Consider the following 22,726-nt stretch of genomic DNA (forward strand, 5'->3'; position numbering starts at 1 on the left):
CCATGGGACATGGTGGAACCACAACATGGCTAAACCGAGGACACGAAAGCTTACCTTGCAAGCTAACACCCAAGGCCAAGAGTCCACAACTCAAAGTTCAAACACAGCAGATTCACAATCTGTTATGGACCAATACTATATCAATAATAATGCAACACAAGCATATAATTTAAAGACAATGCCTTTCCTTACGTTTTACGTCTTAAGGCTCCATACCAAGCCATAAGCCCTTAATCACAACGATTCTGACTTAGTTCAATAATTACAGAAGTTCAACTTCCTCAATCTAGGGTCCACAAACCCCCAATAGCCTACTGTACACACAGCACAGCTACTGTTCTACGAAATCCTAGAATATCCGGATATTCCTCGGGACCATATCCGGATATCTCACTGGACATATTCGGATATGCAATATCCGGATATCCAGAATCCCATATCCGGATATCCAATATCCGGATGTCCAAATCCCATATCCGGATATTTCTCGGGCAGATATCCGGATATTTCATGACAGAATGCAGAAAATGCATTTCGTGAAGATATCCTTCCAAGGTTAAGTTTTTACTGATTTTAAACACCTAAACATGTATTTCTAGGTGTGTTTGACCAACCCCAACATTAAGTTATCATCTTTTAACCTTTACATGCATCAAGATTCCATTTTTAAGCATAAAACTCATGATGAAAGGGTGGTACAACATACCAAGGCTCAAAACAGAGAAGCAAAGGCTCTTGGAGCTCCACACCCTGCCTCTCCAAGTCTGACTTGAAGGGTACACGAAAATGCTACCAAAGCTTGGCCCTTTCCACACAAAGGAAGCTCCTTGGAGCTTCACAAGCCAAGAACAAGACTCTCACCACCTCAACTCAAGAGGACAGCCCCTCCAACACTCACAAACAGCAACCTCAACACAGAACAGGGTCAACAACACAGCCCCAAAGCTACTCTCACCCACACCAAGTGTTTAGGAGAAGGATTTGTGAAGGAAGTTGCCTCAAAGCTCAAGAAATGGAAGAGGAAAAACAATGGAACAGTACTCAGCAGTTGGCCAGCCCCAAGACTCACGTAGAGAATGTGTTATGGCCTAGGGTTTTGTGCTAACAAGCCTATATATAGCCACTTAACATTTAAACACACAGTATTAACTTTAATTGCTACGCTTAGCATTTTAATCCCAAACTTTGGAATCTGAAACTACACATTTTTCCAAGAATTATCATATTTTTCTTATAATTTTCTAAGCACCTTTCCGGTACGCGCTTTTCCAAGCCAGTACCGGTTTCTAGCACTAGTTCTCATTATTTGGACTTGAAACTCGTTTTACAAGTCCTACATATCATTCTAGTAATTATCATGCACTTATTATAATTTTTCGGGATACTTTTTCGGTAAGCATTTATACCAACTAGCAGAACCGGTATTTGCACTTTTCTCCCGAAAAGAGACTTTCAGCATTATTACTCACTTACTATAATTATTAAAGCCTCATAATAATTATTAGGGTCAATTATGGAATTATTTCCTATTTTCTCATAATTTATTAATTAAATTCCTTAATTAACGGTGCAGGTTCTTACAAAACTCGCCCTGTGGCAGGTGGCACAACAGGTGTCGCTGTAGGTGGAAGGGGAACCATCTGTAATGGAACTTCCCGAACTACTGCAGATCTCGTCGTCGACGACGGACACTCTCTGACATAATGGCCCTACTTGCCATACTGGAAATATATAGTCTGACCGGTAACATACGGCCCCAGATGAACCTTCTGTTAGTATATGGATGTCCTAGAGACAATCTTTTGATTAGATTAGGACATATGTAGACCTTTTATATTGTCGCAAATAAAAGCACTATTTATCCTGTTTCATATTTTGTCTCAATATTACTATTAATATTTATATGAGTAACTGGATAAACCCCTTGGAATAAAATAGGTATCTCTTGAGTATCTGTGATGAGATCACGATCATGAGGATTCAAGGATACTGTATGTTTATTCCTAATTTTATGTTCCTAGTCTAGAGACACTGAGAATGGAGATTAGTGATCTCGGGTAAGACTAGCACGACTTATCTACTTGTATTTGGATGCAAGGTAAAGACCTCATGAGCTACAGATATGGAGATGTCTTAGCTAAAGTCGTGGGTGGACCTATAAGGGTATAGCTCGCACTGAACAGACCCACAAAGAGACTCTATGAGGAACTCTCACAGAGAGTATCATTAGAGTAGTCTCTTTATATTTGGGTATGTCTTTCCTAAGACCAGAAGTTATTACCTAGACTGTGTTCTAGAAGGCATGCTTTGATTGTGCACCTCGTCTGCCTGAAACATGGAGACTCATAGGTATACTGTTGGGCTTGTCCTGAAAAAACACAGGGCTAGGGTGATAAGCTGAAGGAATTCGTCAAATCTCTGTGAGAGATTAGGTTATCTGTAAACCGAAGAAATCGGGATGACTTTTACAGGGACTCGGGAATCTATGCATAGTAAAAGAGATCATGAGATGATCTGCCTTTAGAGTCTGTAAATTGAAGATTCCTTATTTCGAATAAAGCTTACCCTAAACCGCAGGGGTTGATACGTTTCCTTACCCTAGGTTTTATAGGAAGGTAACCGAGACGAAAGGAAATATATACGGCAACCAAATATGTGTAATAGGATGATCAAGTCATTAATCTAACTAGTTCTGGGGCAACAAAGCATTGATAGTGCTCTGTGTTGTCATTAGATGGGTTGTGGGCTTATTGGGCCCAAGCCCATTTATGTCAGTGGCTATGTTGGACCTAATGGGTCACACACTAACACCTAATTATCTAGATGCTCTAGCATTAAAGGTATTGGGCCTAACAATTGTTATTAGCCCAAGAAGTAGTTTGGAACTCCACAGATAGGGTGGAGGGCGCATGGATCTAAGTAATGGGCTTGGATAGTCCAAGACATTACTAATTAATTTAATTAGTTAAATTAATTATCAAATGTTTAAATTTTGAATTTTGAATTTGAAATTTGAATTTTGAAATTTGAATTTGAATTTTGAATTTTGAATTTTGAATTTTGAGATTTGAATTTTGAATTTGAATTTTGAAATTTGAAATTTGAATTTTGAATTTTGAAATTTGAATTTGAATTTAGAATTTGAATTTGAATTTAAAATTTAAGTGTTTGAAAGTTTGAATTCAAATGTTTGAAATTCGAATTTGAATTGGCTATGAAAAGTTGTTTCAGAACAAAAGGATAAGATGAGATCTTGTTGGAACATATCAAGAGGAAATATTTTGGACATAATCTAAGAAGATTTGGGGCGGTGATTTGGCTGCTGGTTAGTCATCAGAATCAGCTCCAGAAGATACGATATGTTGGGAGAATATTTGAGTGATTTGATTCAAGTTTGAATGCAACTACTCAAATGTATCTGGTCATTATTTAGGCTATATGGGGCGCACCATATAGCTGATTATATGATGATTTATGATCAGATATTTGATTAGGCTTTGAACCTAATATCATAAAGATATGATAGGATGTTGTTGGCAAGATTTGATAAGATTTGATTTGCAACAAATCCTCTTATTTCTCCTTGTTGGTGCGCCCTTTTGAAGGGATTTTGAGGATTAAAAATCTGATTGCATCATGACTCTCTTGATCACTTCTTGTGCGCCTAATAGCATATAAGTTCCTCCTAGGGTTTTGTAAAAAGTCTAAGCCATTCTCTTCTTATTCCTGCGCACTTTTGTGAGGTTTTCTCTCTGAAAACTTCACTCTTCTAAACACTTTTACATAGTCTCCTTTCATCACACATTGAGCGCATAGCAAGCCTTATTGTGGTGATCAATCGGCGGCTTTACTGGAAGGAGTTCCTGTATCTAGACGCGGGTGGTGTGAATCAACGTTAGAGGGTCTGAACCCTTCAGACCTACCTTGATCATCTTGAGTTTTCACGAACAAGGTATGACATACGTCTTAAAGTATGTATCATGACATGCATGTGTATTCCGCTTGCGGAGAAATTTTTGTTTTTCCCTCTCACATGCTACGGCCTTCAAGGCCAATTCCAACTTTCACCTTCCCACATCCCGTGCATCTGGGAGTAGGAGGTCTCCCTGCACTCCCCTGAGTGGAAGTCTTTTTGAACTGATTTGGCGCTTGTCTAGTCGCCAACTGCTTACTCTTGCCCTTACCAGCAAAATTCTTGTCCTTCCAGGAAGTGGAACTATCAGTTCCCTTCGTCTCAGCAATAATGACCCTCTTGGACTTACTTGTAATACAGACATCCTCGATGTCCCGACACTGCTGCACCAGTGTCCCAAAATCTCTCGAAGCCGCTCCAGTAAGAGGAACAGCTATCTCCTCGCTAAGTTCCCTATAGAACATTGCAGCCAAAAAGGTTGGAGTAGGCATAGCCATCCGAAAGTGAGCAAATTTTACTAGCTCATTAAACTTTGCCAGGTACTCGTCAACAGACAACGAGCCCTGCACCAACCTGTCAAACTCCCCCTGCTTCCTCTCCTGCGCATCAAAAGGGAAGTACCGACCCAGAAAGCAATCCTCAAAGAATGGCCATGTCATAACATGACCCTGTATCTCAAAAACGTGAGAGGTGTTCATCCACCACTCATGGGCATCGCCCTCTAGCATATACGTGGCGAACATCAGCTTCTGCGGATCAGTACACTGCATGACCCGGAAGATCTTGTCCAACGCCTGTAGCCATCTCACCGCAGCTATAGGGTCATAAGATCCATCAAAGGAAGGTGGCTTATGCTTATGGAAAGCATTAAACCGACGGTCAATCATATCACGATCCTCAGCAGGCTCCAAGTAGGGTTCCATCACCCCAGTAAGAGGTGTGGCACCCTCAACGTGACTCAGGCTCTCGTCCTGAAGGCTAGGTGGAGGTGGAGGTGGTGGTGGCGGTGGAGGTGGGGGCGGAGGGAACTGACCAACAGCAGGACCAACCCTCATCTCCTCCAACACGACCCTCATCATAGTCATGTTCGCCAGGCGGTTCGCCTCCAGTACATCCTTAGTGGCTTTCCTGTTCGCCTCTCTGACGGCGTCTAGCATAGCCTGGTTTTCCATACTCATGGCCTCCTGGTCGGCAAGTCGCGCCGCCTGCATCTCAGCCAATGCAGCCAGGATAGGATCAGATTGATCCCCGCTAGTGTCTCGGTTCCTCCAAAGTAGTACCATGACTCTGCACAAGTTACACAAAGAGTGAGTTGATCAGGCCCACGCAATGTGGTCACATATGCATCATCATAACAAAACCTCAAGGAGAGAACGCACAGACACGACTCACAACAAAACATCCTAAGTTATTGCAATACATACAGGCTTTTCCCTTGAAAGTGCTCTGATACCATAAATGTAACACCCCGTGTATACCCGGTTTGTTAACATGTCATCGTATTAAGCCACGCTTAATAAAATATGCGGAATATCTTTTTCTTTTCAATCATGACGTCATTAAACTTAGCCAAGTTGATTACTTAATCAATTTCGTAAAAACATCGCCTGTATGTAAATTGCAAAAGACAACTTAACTGAAATACCTCATTAATAACTAACTGTGAGTATCTAAAATCACAGAACTACAACACGTTGTCCGGACAAAATCCTGATACATTATTACAACTCGAAGCTAAAGTAAGACATAGTCAAACAGTGTGGCATGGACAATCCCCATGCTCACCAAATAAGGCAACAAAGCCAAACAAGGTCTCAACAACAATAACAGAAATATCATAAAGCTAACAGCAAATAGCAACAGGCATAATCCAGCATCCAACATAATCAGCATAACAGCATATAAATCAGCTAAGCTCCGGCCTCCTACAGTTGGAGGTCTTAACCCCCGCATTACCTGAACCTGAAATAAGCGCCCCAAACGTGGGGTGAGATCTCTAAACAGAAATCTCAGTAAGGCAAGGGGTCCTCAAGGATCTTCCACCCCAAGCTCACTTACATGTGCAATATAAGTTCTAAAAGCAGTAATTCAATATCAGTTCCAAAACTAGTGCAATGCAGCAGATAATCATGTCATGTGTGTTATAACTATTCTACTGATCTGAGAAGTGCAAGAATACGTCTATTACCCATACGTCTAAACGTTAAAGCATGCATTTTTACTCTCTTTTAAGTTCATATACAGATTGTTACTTGCTTAACCCTTTAACATGCCAAGACTCAACCTTTAACCCATTAAAACTCAAGATCAAGGTAGGTGAACTTACCCAAGGCTCAAAACAGAGAAAAGGAGTGCTCTTGGAGCTCACCAAACAGCTCCAAAGATTCAGACTATGAAGGTGCACGAAAATGGCACACCAAGAAGGGTTCTTTCTCTTCAAAGATCACACCTTGAAGCTCAAAATGCCATGACAATGGCTCTCACCACCCACACTATGAAGTCAGCTCACAAACTCTAACCCACAGTGGCTGGACACTCAGAAAGTGACTCATCTCCACACTCCCAAGTCTCTAGCACACTCACACTAGTGTAGTTGATGAAGAAACCAAGAGGAAAGATGGCCTCTTAGCTCACAAGATGGGGAAGAAGAAGAGAACAACAAAGGAGAGACACTCAGCAACTGAGCAACTCACGTAGGAAGCCAATATGACGTAGGGTTTTGTGCAAAAGGAGTATTTATAGCTCACTTAATTTTAAACACACTATATTAGCACTAATTGCTATGCTTTGCATTTTAATCCCCAAACTTAGGATTCTAAACCTACTCATTTTTCTAAGATTTTTCATATTTTTATTTTATTTTTCGCAGCACCTTTCCGGTAGGTGTTTTTCCATAGCCAGTATCAGTTCTGGCACCAGTTCTCGTTATTTTAACTTGAAACTCGTTTTACAAATCCTATATATTATTCTAGTGACATATACACACTTTTCATAATTTTCCGGGATACTTCATTGGTACGCATTTATACCGAGTAGCATAACCGGTATCTGCATTTTTCGTCCGAAAAGCGACTTTCAGCATAATTAATTACTTACCATAATTAATTAAGTCTTCTCATAATTATTAGGGTCAATTATGGAATTATTTTCTAATTTCTCATATTAATTAATTAACTTTCTTAATTAACGGTGCGGGTTCTTACAGGCCCTAAGTCTTCTGTGCATGGAAGATATTTTTCTAAAAATTAGAGAGTTGAATTTTCTTAATACTCATTTGACATGATTCATTTTTGATTTATTTTAGCTCCATAGAAGAAGTTGTGCCAAACATTTATTTTTGAGCTCTTAAAAATAGCTTTTTTAATTTACATAGAAACTTTTTTCGGGCAACCCCAAAAAAAAAAAAAAACAATTATATTCAAAACCTTGAAATTTTATCTTTAAGTTTAAAAAAATTGACACAATTACTAACTAATTTTAACTTTAATTTTTTGATAAATTATATGAAACCACCTCAAAGTTAAGTGTTTTTTTAAAGGGATTTGCATCTATCATGTCACATGACACACAAAAATTTCTTACACACACAACATTTTGTGGACCCCGCACTTTTTAAAGAAAAAAACAAAATTACGGCATGCAAAACGAATCTCTATAACATTACATAATCACTTTTCCTACAACATAACTCTTATAAAACCCTTTTTTAAAAACCACCTTTAACTTTCAATTGAATCAATTTACCCCCTTACACTTTTAAATAGTAATAACTAATCATATTTATTAATTTTAATACAAAAATATCTCTATCTCATTCCACCATCCTTATTAACCATTGTGGCTGCCGTCACTCATTGGTAATGTCGTCAACCACAACAACCACCCTCAGCCACCATCCATTACTGTCCACTACCCATTGTTAGCCACCAGTTGTCCCTCATCGGAAAAATGTCAAAAAAATGTTAATTTGAATTTGCTATAACCCATCAAGGAGTGCCACACACGAGCAGAGCTATAACAAAGCAGGGTTTGGCCGCAATGGATGATTTTGAATGGGAAATGATTTGGAATGCTGGCTGCGGCAACAATGTTATACATTTTTCTTCTTAATCTGAAACTTGAAATTGGATATCAAGTTCTGAGTCTGTCAACTAGCTTCGCTTATCATTGAATTATGATTTTAGTACAATTTCTGCACAATATAACAGCCAAACAACATCTTCGTTTTATCCTTAGTGTTGTATATATTTCATTGCAGAATTTAGATTTTGATCTAAATCATACTTTGATATATTGGGCTCACTATTGTACTCTCACAACTAAATTTTTGGTTAATCGTTGCACAATCTAAATTCTATTGTATCTTGAGTTGGTTTAAGCTGGAATGTTGGTTATTGGTTAGTAACGTGAGTAAAGTGGATATAAGTGGATGAGTTGTGAATTCAATGACTTAAGGTTGTTTTGGATTAAGATATGGTGTCGGACTCACTTGATATGGTAGCAGTGGCAGAGCCACTTGACTATTAGATGGTGCCTTGGCATCAGCTAATTTTCAAAAATGCTATATATATTTTTTTAAAAATTATGATATAGCTTTAATATTGGTTAGGTTTTTAAAAATTATACAACATTGGTACTAGCTAGATTTTACTAATTGAATCTTTTGGCACTGGTTGGATCTTCTCCCTGACTCCGCCACTGTATGGTAGTATAGACTTAACCCATTTGTGATGATCCCCAACCACGGCTCCTCCAAAACCCGCCTAACAGTTTAATATAGGTTGCTCTGCCATTTTAATATTGCAGTTCATCTATATCAACACTTAAAGCAATATAGTAAAATAGATTTGAGAAAAAATACTAATCTTGTTCAAAATTTGTCCGTATTAATGACTGTTGTCTAACATAAACCATGTATTAACTTCATCCAGTTTTAAATCTACTAATTGAAGTTGCTGCACGGCTGCACCCAATCTTGTTTTCTCTGCCTTATTGATTTAAATTCACTATTTGGATATTTTGATATTGGACATATTGGTGTGAGTATTATTATATTTACAAACTTGAAATTCCTCTCATCTGTCACCCGTATTATTGCAATCCTGTCAACATATAACACTTGCATATTACTTTTGCAGAAACACGAACGAAATCAACATGATCAACACCAAGAGGGGTGGAGTTCTGCTATCTGCAATAGCAGTGGTGGATGATGAAATAAGAATAAGGGTATTTTTGTCTTGAAACTAATAAATATGCTTAATTGTGACCGTTTGGAAGTACTAAGGGGTGAATTGATTGAATTGAAGCTAAAGGGTGGCTTTTTTGAAAGAGCACTAGATTATAAGGTGGTTTCATGTAATTTACGCTTAATTTTTAAGTTTTCAAATTTAAAATAACTTTTAAATTAAAATAAATGGACCAAATATATTATTAAAACAGTTCGCAGTTCTTGTAAAAACGAAATAAAATATAAAAAATATACAAGCATTTAATACTAATGCATAAGATAATCACGTTTTCAATTGAACTTCCATTTCTGTCCATTATCTATTATCGATCTATACCTTTTCTTATTAAATTCAAGTTCTTCATTTTGTTATTGTCATATTTAGTTAATATTTCTAATGATTAATATAATTATTAAGAAGTTTTTTTTTTTTTTTTTGTCAAAAAAGTAGGCTTATATATGTTAAAACTACATTCACGAATCTTTCATGAAACATACCCACTCCTGCCTTTCGTTTGTTTCTTAATTTTATCTTCTACACATACAAAAAAAAATATATGAGACTCATTTTTTCTTTTTCTCTTTTTTCTCCTCGCATAGCTCACATAAGCCCCACACAATTTTATGTGTGTGTAGAAGATAAAATTATCTCCTACAACGTGAGAAACATTAGTCCATTTTATTTTTAAATAACAAAATCTATTTAAAATGAGTTTATTATAAATAAATAAATAAAGATATATTTATTTTTATATTTCAACTAATGTTATTAAAATCGGATTAATTATCAACTCGTCGGGATACTGGATCAGTGAGTTAGTGGTTCAACAACCAATGGATCAGAGTTTATCACTGATTCATCGATTTTTAACTATGTTGTAGACATAAACTGAATCGGACAGGTTTGTAATTCGGGTTCAGGTTCAAACGGTCCAACCGGCCTGGTCGAGGTTGTTTTATATATTCAAGGACAAATTTACTTTAAAAGAGATTCATTCTTCTCCACCGATTTCTGAGAATCTACCTGGGATGCTAATTGAAAAAGATAAGAATAAACGTGTGATTGAGTGAGTCTCTGAATTCCAATTGGCTCATGCACGCACTCTCCCTCTTGTAAGTCCAATCGTCTATTCTCTTTCATCCAATTAAAACGAAACTAATTTCTTTTCTTATCTTATAGGATGAGGTTCAAGCATACCCGCGTACGCGAATATTTCGAGTTAAAAAATTGTTTATTTATTTAGTTTAATCTTACATAGGCGGTGAGCTATTAAGTTAATTTAATTTATTAGTCTGTATTTATTTAGATTATTTTGTTGATAATATAGGATTTTAGTAAGTTTCAAGCGGATACTTCAAATTTTATCTCATAAGGCTTAAGGCTTCATCATTGTGTTAGAATATCATAGGTATAGGTATATCTCATTGAGCTCAAACTAACGTTTAAAATCACTTTCAAGTTTTCATAAACTTCGTGATTAGAATTGAAAAATGATTTTCGCTTTTCAATATTGAGTTTCACGCCAATTTCGTTGAAAAATACTACTTTTGGATACCATATATAATCGATTAAAATTTGTTGGTGATCAATTCACAAGTCTAAATATGTTGGATATGGATCTTCTCACGTTAAAAAAAATCTGACATAATTATATGAAAAATTATAATCATACAAAAGTGGATCAATAGTAATAAAAGAGAGAATGAAAAAAATATTAAAATAAGTAGTTAATAAAATTGTAATAGTTGATTCAACTTTGTATAGTTGTGATATTCTCACATAATCATATCTTGTTTTTTTTTCATATGAGAAGATCCATTTCCAAATATATTTAAAAATCAATTTTTATTTTTTTTAATTGAGTAATATGGTGCCATAATGGGTTAACAAGTCTATGTTAAATTAAGGGTATGTATCATAATAATTCTATTCTCTTACCCTATTTTTGGTAATAATTGGTCCAAATCATGTATTTTTACCCGGTAGTAAAAATCATTTAATCGATAATAAATTACAGAGAGTATTCATGATCTTCTAAATCAATTTTTTTCCTTTTTTGTAAGAGGAGAAGATATCCCTTAAAGAGGGGTGGGGGGGAAGGGTGAGTCATCCATTAAACTGGGGCGTCAACTCACATGGGAGTTTCTGTCATCGATTACGTGTCATGTAGTTGAACCATATATTTAGTGTTCCCTTGTCCTTAACTCTGCAAAATCTATTAGCCAATTATATTTCCCAATTTGAATATGACAAATTTTTTTTCTCGAGACACGTACATATATCATCATGTCCTGTTGCAGTCGTACATTATCATCATCTTGCTGATATTTCTTCTCATTCACCGAACATTCCCCCTTCCTTAATTTTGCGTGGAAAGGAACTCTTGGACAGCCACGTGATCTTCTCATTCACCGAACATTCGCCCTACCTTAATTTTGCGTGGAGAGGAACTCTTGGACAGCCACGTGACCCCACCACACACCTCTCTTTCAAATCACAATCATCAACCCATTTGCATGTGCTTTTAATCCATGTTTTTTTATTCTTTTTCATTTGATAAAATGTGAATTAAAAACGAAAAAAATGTTAAATTTCTTTTACATGCCCAAAGCGGAAATGTAACATTCCGTTTGTAGTTGGTGTATTAACATACAAATAGTATTTAAAAAGTAGTTTGTAATAATTAATCGTGAAAGTAATATACTATTTTATATAAATTAACAAGGTTAATCCTCATGGATTCCGACGCAGTTGAAAAACGAAGTTTATTGATCCTTCTTCTTCTTCTTCTTTTCTTTATTGCTGTTATGAATTCTTTTTATTATTTTAATTTGTTCAAGCTGGCTATGTCTGGCTAGTTTATTTTTGTAGTTGGGATTACGGATCCGATGTGAATCTTTTATATTTTCTATATTGTTTTTATAATTTAATTAGTCAGTTTATTTTATTCTACCTGTGTTACTTTTTTTATATCCTGTTTAGAACTGATCACTCTAAATTATAGGACTTTGAAGATTAGAATTCACAATAGACATATTGAGGTCGAAATACACACCTCTGTCAGGTTCGCATAAGGGGCTCGCCTCGAACTCGTGTGTCGGAGTGTCAGAGAGTGTCAAGAAGTGTCGGACACAACACGTTAGGGTTTTTGAAGTGTCGGTGCTTCATAGTAGATGAGTGCAATTAATATCAATTCAACATTTTTTGTTAGGTTGGTTGAACTTTTAATTTAAAATTATTCTTGATAAATTTAATTTAAATTAATCATTTGAAAATGATAAAGTATTTTAATTGTGCTGAAATTAAATTAGTTAAAAATTTAAAAAAACCCTACAACTCAAAATATTTAAATTCTTGTAAATGGAGAAAAAATATTATCAAATTTTAAGATTAATATACTCCTCGGATCTTAATAAGCACTTATATTTCAAGATTAATGTATGAATAAAATATTATTTTGACCCTCATTGATGTATTAGTTTCGTTTTATTCTCCTTCATTTTAATCCATACGTACTCACTTTTGTTTAGTCGTTCCGAGTTTTTTTTTTTTTTTTGGTTAGTGTCAGAAGTATTTACTTGTATTGGAATCATTCTTTTCTTTTCTTTTGATTATTTGCTGTTGTGATCGCTTTAATTTTGCTCTTTCTATCTACTTGCATAAATAACTAAATTAGTAATTTGGACATTTATAACTAACGGGTAAATTAAAACATAAATTTTGAACTCGGTAGTTGATAGCCTTAATATTTGGCTAAAACACTTTTGAAGGCAAAAAAAATTTATTTATTGCATTTTAATTAAATAATTACGCAATTATGACAATTTGGGAAATAAATACACATCTACTGCACAATGTGACGTCATATTTGGGTGTCACATGTGACGTCCCAATGGGGCGTCTCACCCTAGGGAGAGACGCGACGCCCCATTGGGGCGTCACATGTGACGCCCAAATGTGGCGTCACATTGTGCAACTTATATAATCCCCCACCCCTCCATTCACTCTTCACACCTCTTCTCTCACTCTTCATATCTATTCCCTTTAATTTAGTATTTGAATTTTATTTCTTATTTTATTTAAGAATGAGTTCACGTCCTGATTCTGTTCGTGTTGTGTTATATTACAATGGTAGGAAGGTAGAAGGTCGACGATGTGTCATTTTTGAAGGTGAAAAAAGGTCGACACGTATCCAACGCCACGCAACCATTGGCGAACTGCATCAGAGAATTCGGCAGAAGTTAAGTCTTCAAGGCAACGAATGTATCACTCTGATCATGACAAGGTTATGGCAATGTGATAAATACATTAGTTTGCAAGTGGTTGACGATGAAGACCTGGAGATGACAATGGAAGAATTTTTCAACCAGTCAAGGACAGATTTTCTGGAGTTGTATGTCGACATCGCCGCAACCGAGAATGTTCCGTTACCGGTGAGGTCAGTTGACTTACATTCTCCTCGTCTTCCATCTTTGTTTGCCGCTCATGCGTCTCCAGTTGGTAACTATTCTGAGGGAGATGAAAATGATCCGACTTGGGAAATGCACGACGAAAACGACGACGATGATGATGAAAATATCGCAATGGAAGAACGTCTTCTTGCGGAGGATGCTAGTGCTTCCGAAGAAGATGAAGGTGCTGAGATGGGTGCGTCTCAAATCCTAATATTCCATGAACCAGTGGTCGCGCAAATGCCGCAGTTGCATGCCGTTGCGTCTGCCCCATTAGGTATTCATCATTAAGGTAATTGAAATAATGTGTATATAGTTGAATTTTGCAGCTGATATAATACCTGAATTAGGAAGTTTGTATTAAAAAGTTACAATCCGCAATTATAGGTGACGAAGCTGTAATTCCTTTTTGGGAAGGAATTCTGCATTATTCCTACATTGATTGGAGTTATCGGAGCGAACAAGAATCATGCACTGATGGTATGGTCTCAGGATCGGGTTCAATACAAGGTCCGTGGCAACTGGGTGACAAGTTATTTGTCAATCAAGAATTTGCAACAAAAAAAGATGTCCAAATGGCACTTAAGCAACACCTCATTAGGGAGCATCAAGAAGCAATTGTAATTGAGAGCACGCCTGCAAAGTTATCCATGAAATGTTGTGCGTATGATAAGGGTTGCTCGTGGCGCGTTAGGGCCATGAAACCAGTGTTTGGTGAAAATTGGAAGATTACGAGATGGGGTGGAGATCACAATTGTTTGAATGAGCACATTTCCCAGGGACATAGACAGCTCGATGCGGACGTTATAGAAGATCTCGTCATAGGTACGTATTTATTTATTTGTATGACATGTCAACGTTTACGTACTGCTGTGTAATTAAATTTGTTCGATGTTATCGAGTCTGGGTACTCTTCAATGCAGGAATGATAAAGGAAGAACCATCTGTGTCAATCTCTTTGGTGCAAGAAAGGATAACCTCTAAATATGGCTTTAAAGTTTCCTACAGAAAGGCGTGGTATGCGAAGCAGAAAGCGATGGCAATTATGTACGGTGATTGGGAGGAATCATATGCTTTTTTTCCAAGGTGGTGCGAATACATGCTTCGCTTTTCTCCAGGTTCATTTTATCATATCCAAACAAATGATCTTTATGCAGAGCAGAGCTTAGTGACTGGAAAAAAGGTGTTTCATCGCATATTTTGGACGTTTAGACAGTATTGTGAGGCGTTCAAATTTGCCAAACCCGTCATACAAATTGATGGAACACATTTATATGGGAAGTACAAAGGCAAATTGTTGGTGGCCACATCCCAAGATGGTAATGATGAATGTTTACTGATTGTTTTTGCCATCGTCGAAGGCGAAACCTTGGATGCATGGGACTTTTTTCTTGTTAATATTTGTGCTCATGTTACTGACATGTCAAACATATGTTTGATCTCCGATCGGCATCGTAGCATAATATCTGCTGTGGAGAATAACCCTAATTGGCATCCACCAAATGCATATCACGTCTTTTGTATTCGTCATATTGCAAGCAACTTCAATCAAAAGTTTCGGAATGAAGGTTTGAAGCGGATGTTAAAAAATTTAGGTATACTCACTGATTAGATACGTTTTTATTTATTTCCATTATGTTTCTCAATTTATGTTTATTTCGATGATGTCCATTATGTGCAGGCTATAATCCGGCCATGGTTGATTTTGAAAGGAATCTTGCGAGCTTCCGTGAAAGTAGTCCTCAAATTGCTGAGTGGATTGATGCCATTCCTAAGGAAAAGTGGTCGCGAGCCTACGATATTGAAGGACGGAGGTACGATCATATGACAACAAATTTTGCAGAATCTGTGAACAGGGTTTTGAAGGGGGCCAGAAATATGTCTATAACTGCATTGGTTAAGCATACATATAGCAGATTGGTTCATTATTTTGTTAAGAGAGGAACAAATGTCGTTGCACAACTTGAATCAGCTCATCGTCACTGCAAAAATATTGTTGAATTAGTCAAGAAAAACCAGGTAGATGCAACAGGCCACCACGTTCGTGCATACAATGTGGAACATACCGTCTTCGAGGTTGACTCTGGTTGGGAGTGTTCATATTCTGTCAATCTCCCACAGAGATTCTGTCAGTGTGGAAAGTTTAAGGCCTTTAAGTATTCGTGTAGTCACACCGCTACTGCTGCTTTAAGTGTTAGGCAGAGTCCGTTCATGTACGTAGACAATGTCTTCTTGACAACTAACTTGGTCGAGGCTTATTCTTTTCCGTGGGAGCCAATCGGAAACGAGGAAGCAATACCTGAAATTAGTGGTCCAAATATTATTCCCAATGCCACTATGTTGCGTGCAAAAGATCGTCCAAAGTCATCTCGCATCCGCAACGAGATGGACGAAGTTGAGACAAGTCAAAGCCGTATCAGGTGTGGACTGTGCAAGGAATGCGGCCATAATCGGCGAGGATGTCCAAATCGTGGGAGAAACGACTGAGATACTTAGAAATTTGTTTCTGCTGTTGGTTATTTTATTGCTTGAATTGTACTGTCTTTTATGTTGAACTTTTTCCTGTCTTTTATGTATGTTTTTATTCTCATACTATTAACCGTCTTGATTAGTTACCGTACCATAAGTGCAATACGGGCAACCAACAAAACATAAATACAAAAAGCATGGTAAGTAGTCCAAATAAGTAGAATAATGTACAATCCACAAAATAACAATATGATAAAGTCTAAACCCTAATACAAAAAAGCCCTAAATGGCAATGAAACTACGACCACGGTGGCCATGGCCTATGGCGTGCATCCCTATCTGGCAGTATACGTCTGTCCCAAACTGGGTCTCCCTGAGGTGCCTGTGGCGGTGGAGTCTGGAAGTCATCCATCGCCGCACACATGAAATCATCTGCGGGTCCGTGCCCACCAATATCTGAAGACTGGCCTAGATAATGTGAATAACTGTATCCTGCACCACTTCCATGCACCTCAAATGGGGTGTATCCCTGACTGTGGGAATCCGTGGCTAGAGTCTCCCCACTATCAGGGCTCTCTGTGACAAGGCCTAGTGTGCGATACATTCCCGCGGTATCCTCTGCAGTCCAATGGGGCACATCAACATCAAGTCCCTGTGAATACTGCTGGAACTCAGGCTGCGAGGATGCCGGATCCACCCCTGCCATAGCCATGGGACTAGCCTGGAAAACTGGCTCCTGTGAATCCATGTATGGGTGCTCAGACGCCGCCTGGCTAGGACCTGCCGCATACTGCGATCCGTGACGATATATCGGTTGTGACCCGTAAGTAGTCCCAATGACTGGAGGCCTGAACCATCCCTGAGTCTCGACCATTGGTCTCGGTGCCATAATCGGGACAGGGTCAGCAACAACTCGCTCACGGGTACGCCCTAATCCGCGTCCCTCAACTCGCTTACGGGGAACATCCAGGGATAACTGCGGATCCGGCTGTGTTTGGGCTGGTGGTGCCTCAGGTCCAGGCTCATCAACTCATGAATTCTCCCGAAACATACCAATAAGCCTGCCAATCTCCTCGTGGATATACTCTAAGCCGACTCGAGAAAACTCCTCCAACGTTGTTGCATGATACAACATTTCTAGACCGTCAATCTGTATAACAAAATGTGTTAGCAATGTCATTATAAAATGTAAAATATGTATATTTGCACAAATTTTACAAACTCACCATTCGTCCCAACTTTGTTGCCCTCCAAGAGATGTATCACTTTCCCCTCGCTCTGTACCACTCCATGTACGCATGATTAGGTGACATCAACCCTAGTAATGGAGGGGGCACAACAATATGATGCTCCCTGGCCTGCCATCTTGCTATCCACGGACTAAGCTTACGCCTCCAGTTCTCTTCAACCTTTCCCCGTAGAGTATGATCATGTATCCCTCTCAACTTTCTGCTCACTTCCGGGATGGGTTGATCCAGTCCAAACTGCTGCATGCATCTATTCGGTTGACATGCCTCTACAGTGTGGAAGTAAATAAGGGGACTGACAGCAAGCTAAAGGTACTGCTCGTGTGCAGTCACGTCCAGCCACTGATAATCGATATATGGTTGCCACACCACCTACACACAAAATGAAATTTGAATATAAGGAGTTACAAATTAATATACATGCATGATGAAATAACAACATACTAAGTATGGACCACCTTACCTCATCTCTATAAAGTGTATCCAAGGTTTCCGGATAATGAGTGACCTCATGAGGTTTAAACTTTGCTACTGTATTAAACCTGTCATCAGAAACATACATCAGCAATCATAATCAAGAAGCATACAGATAGTATATATGATAAATCATTAGCAAAATTTTATATTTTTAACAAAGCATACCAACATCCATAATGCGTTCCCGGCTCTGGATGAGGAGGAAGCGACAGAGCAATGGGTGGGAATCGTATCCATGCCCAGATCTGAAGAAGAATATGGCAACCACCCATGTCAGATCGACCGGCATCTGTCAATTCACACAAATTCCTGAACAGGTGTGATAGAACCGCAGATCCCCAACTGAATTGGCCAATCTCATCAAATCCTCCCCCAAGCAACGGGACTAGCCGACAACCGAAATTGCTGCCTCCAGACTTGTCTGCCAGCAACCAAGAACCCAGAAACCTGGCAATGTGCGCCTTTGTGAAGTAGATCTCAGCATCATGATCCCCGGCATGATCGGTCCACCGGGTATATAACCGATCTAAGTATGAGATACGCAGGTCGCCTGAATGATGGAATTCATTTGGCTGTGGAACCGCGCCAAATACAGCCCCACAAGCAGCGGGCCAATCCTCAGAGGTAGAGCCGGTGACGACAGCCCCGCCAGTAGGCAAGCCCAATATGCCTGCCACATCTTGCAAGGTGATAGTCATCTCACCTTAGGTCATGTGGAAAGTATGTGTCTCTGGTCTCCACCTCTCGACCAGAGCACTAATTAAAGGGGCATCGATCTGTGATAAATTATGCAATTACAGTGTGTTAACGAATGGTATTGAATAATTACATAAATACAAAACAACGTAAATTGCATACCTGGATATGTCGCATTCGGGCAACATGTATAAATCCAGCATGTGTCAGGTAGTCTGCAACAACCTCTGGGATAGCGCCGGTAGGTGGCCCCCCCTGTTGGCTTCCCACGCTTGGTCTTTATTTTCCTGACATGCTCCATATTCCACACTCACTGTGAAATATGAGCACGTTGCGTCCTCTTACAAAGGACGTCCCATCTGTACGGCCCAGGTATGATGTACATGCTGGGATCGGTAGGTTGTATATCCGATGCAGAACCCGATGAAGATGATGAATCAGCCATTACCCTCAACTATATCATATAAAACAACATTTAAATTAGTCACATATAATTCCCCATTTTATTTACAAATTAATTAAGCAATGCCATAATTTATTATCAAAAAATTTAAGCATATGCGTCATTTATTTTACTAGAATCGAAATTAATGAAATAATGTTAATACGTAGTACAGTCATTTATTTGTAATTAAATAATAAAAAAACATTGGACAAAAATAATATAATACTTACAGAATACTTAACCCTAGGTCACTAATAACTTCATAAATATGTACTAATCATCACACCTAACTAACTACAAAATTATGAATACACTCCCGCATTAATAACATCATACATAAAAAATTTACGAAGTCGCTATCACTATTTTCTAAATCACTAATTAATACGCTAAACCCTAATGCATAATTTACATATTAATAATAATAACTACGTAACAAAAAAAGGGAAGTATCATTACAACATTGATAGCATGGCACAAATTTCTAAGTGATTATCCTAATGTTCTAAGTCTCTAATATACGATCAATCCTAACATGTATTACCAACTACCACTATAATTTAAACGTATACATAGGAGGTATTACGACCTTACCTAAGTTGGCAGAGATTCGCTACGAACCGTGGTTAGAGAGAGGTGAATGAGTGAGGAGTGAAATGGTAAAATGTGGGAATTTATAGATGTGCACATGAGACGCCCCTTTTAGGCGTCACATGTGACGCCTCATTGGGGCGTCTTCTCCTTCATGAGAGACGCCCCATTGGGGCGTCACATGTGACGCCCAAATGTGGCGTCACATTGTGCAGTAGATATGTAATTATTTTCCAAACAACAATAAATGCGTAATTATTTAATTAAAATGCAATAATTAAATTTTTTTGCCCACTTTTGTAACTACCATACATAAATTTAAATATGTTTAAATGTACTTGTATGGAAATTAAAAATAATTAATTTTATATTTAAAAAAGTGAAAGAATGGTAAAACTTAAAAGTTTACGATTGATTTAATTAGAGGAGCGAAACGAAAGTGATTATATTTATATGAGATCAAAATAAAGAAAACGATTTTGAAAGACTAAGAGTATGTACCAAAATATAACAAATTAAAATAAATAAATCTCAATAATTCAGTGAAATTAAAAGTAAGTGTTATGAATCTGACAAAGGCCTACATTCTAGAAGACCCAAATAGGGCTAACAGCTAAGAGGGAATTAAGGAAATATTCCTTAATTCTTAATTATGCTAATCCTACTATGGCAACAATGAATCAACAATTGGAATCCCAATGCTCCTGAGAGGCCCAAAAGTCCACTCCTTCCAGGTAACCCTTCTATAAATAAAGGGTTAAACTAATAAAGTACACACACTCTAAACCCTCTCTCTTAGCTTGTCACTGTGCACACACCCCACGCCTTGACTATGTCGTTATACTATAGTGCATAGTTATCCGCTTATCTTTAGGGTACCTCTTCTATAGGTACCTGAGGGAGGGAAAACAGATCCTATATTAACATATCAATCTCTGATTGGACATATCGATCTATAAGATCGTAACATTGGCGCCGTTTGTAGGAAACGACTAAATTCGATTCCTACCCAATAGTGGTGAAAGCACAGCAGCCACTGCCACATCCAAATCCTAATAAGATGAGCGCAAAGTGCAAAAATAAACTCATCAACCGTTCAAGGCCGATTAGAGTTCGCAATTGCTTCAGCAAGCATGACGAAGCCGAGATCGAAATTGTGACCATTACCGTTGTCGAGATCATGACCGGGTTCAGGACAGAGAATGTGGCCGGGATCGGGACTACGATAAAAATATAAATTTTGATGCTATTGGATCCTGAAAGCGCGAAGTGCACAACAATGCGAAAAGTTTATCACTCCAGCCCCGTGTGGCTGTGGCTTCAATGAGAAGGTTTTGCTCTCAGAATCTAATCAAGCCCGGCAAAAAGCTAAGCATCCTTGATCTTAGCATATTATTCAAAATATTTGATATTATCCTACTTTTCAATTTTATTAATATTGCACTATTGATTAAATTGAATGCTTAGGGAGTAATTTGTAGACAAATCAAATTTATTACAGCCTTTGATTAAAACCTGATTAAATTGAATGTTTTGGGAGTAATCTGTGGATAAATCAAAGATTTGTCTTGATTGGCATAATGTATTTAATACAACCTTTGATTAAAACCTGATTAAATTGGATGCTTTGGGAGTAATCTGTAAGATTGGCATAATGTATTTAATATAGCCTTTAATATATATATATATATATAAAGAAGGAAATCCACCTAGATGAATGCAAGACTTGGGCGAAAGAAGCCAAGCTGAAAGAAGAGCCGAGGCACAAGAAGCCGGGCTCGAGAAAATGAAAAGACCACGACAAATGAAGCCGGGTTCGGATAAAATGACACCACAAAAGAAGTGGGGCCCAAATTAAAAAGTCATGCAAGAAGAAGAAGCAATGTAATTCAAAGAGACAAAATGTGTCTCCTTAAATACAAGGCTTCAACAAAAGAAGCCAAGTCAGAATTAAGACCAGCCATCCGGGATATAAATGGTTTATTAAATTGTGCCAATCCATCATAAAGGATGAAGACGGATGTAGAGAGATCCAGTCCGAGATAAAAGTTGAAGAAAGAAAGAAATAAAGCAATTCAACCATAGAGCCGAGTTCAAATACTCAAAATATAAATTGCGAAAGAACCAGACCAAGGGCCCCGGCATCTGCAAGGCCAACCAACCAGTATTCAAACAAAAGAGATGGCTAGCAAATACAAAGTTGACCAGCAGAAAATTATAGGCCAGGTGACCAGAAACTAGAACCAACAGTCAGATAGTCAACATTTAAATTTTTATTAGCATATTTGATACATTAATTTGTGATATGAGCACACTAACAATTAATGGGCGAAGCCCATTTGCAAGTGCATTATCTCCATAATTTCAGGACATCTAAAGGAAATTTGGCCAGTCAGCATGCCTTATGTATAGAGATCATAAAATGATGATCCAACAAATTCATTCCTCCTTGAGATGTTCTAGCAAAGAAACAGCAATAAGGCCATAGCCCCCAATAAATAAGCAAACTGGCCATGCAGCCGAGTTCCAAAAGCTTTTGACACTAAATTCAAAGATCAAAAGCATTTCGATCACAGCATTGGGATCCGAGATAAAGAATAAAGACTGGATTGGAGAGATGGGATCCTGAAAAAAAGGATCACACCCCAACCCGTGATAAAATAAAGACGGGTTTTGTAACACCCCGTATATATCCGGTAGTGTTATCATTACATCGTATTAAGCTACGCTTAATTAAAAATACGGAATATTCTTTTTCTTTTCAATTATGATGCCATTATCATTTACCAACTTGATTACTTAATCAATTTCATAAAATATCGCCTGAATGTAAATTGCAATAAGACATATACTGAAATACCTCAATATATAAATAAAGTGAGTATCTAAATCACAGATCTACATCACATAGTCCGGACAATATCCTGATACATTATTACAACTCCAAATCAAACTAAGACATAACTAGTCTATGTGTCATGGACAATTCCCATGCTCACCAAATCAACAGTGTCTCGACAAGATAATCATAAACATAAAATGAAGCTCAAAGCATAAAAGCATCATGCATATCCAGCATCCAACAAGTTAGCATATAATATCATCAATATCTAACTCAGCTCTGGCCTCCTGCCGCCTGAGGTCTCAACATTACCTGACCCTGAAATAAGCATTCCCCAAACGTGGGGTGAGATCTCTAAACTAGA

The 22,726-nt window shown here is 37.9% G+C and overlaps 1 protein-coding gene across 1 annotated transcript; it reads left to right on the forward strand.

Moving 5' to 3' along the window:
- The first annotated feature begins 14,293 nt into the window (after nt 1-14,293).
- LOC133292101 (uncharacterized) lies at nt 14,294-16,082 on the forward strand. The gene is made up of 4 exons (XM_061490476.1): nt 14,294-14,420; nt 14,519-14,612; nt 14,682-15,163; nt 15,277-16,082. Exons 1-4 carry the CDS (start codon nt 14,294-14,296, stop codon nt 16,080-16,082), a joined length of 1,509 nt encoding a protein of 502 aa, XP_061346460.1.
- The last annotated feature ends 6,644 nt before the right edge of the window (nt 16,083-22,726 follow it).

Source organism: Gastrolobium bilobum, unplaced genomic scaffold (genome assembly GCF_033153095.1).
Source record: "Gastrolobium bilobum isolate Gb01-03AN ecotype WA unplaced genomic scaffold, APGP_CSIRO_Gbil_v1 utg2250, whole genome shotgun sequence".
Classification (NCBI taxonomy): domain Eukaryota; kingdom Viridiplantae; phylum Streptophyta; class Magnoliopsida; order Fabales; family Fabaceae; genus Gastrolobium; species Gastrolobium bilobum.

Coding starts and splice junctions, on each gene's coding strand:
- LOC133292101 (XM_061490476.1), top strand. CDS start 14,294: ATGAAACCAGTGTTTGGTGAAAATTGGAAGATTACGAGATGGGGTGGA. Junction 14,421..14,518: donor TATAGAAGATCTCGTCATAG/GTACGTATTTAT, acceptor TCTTCAATGCAG/GAATGATAAAGGAAGAACCA. Junction 15,164..15,276: donor TCAAAAGTTTCGGAATGAAG/GTTTGAAGCGGA, acceptor CATTATGTGCAG/GCTATAATCCGGCCATGGTT.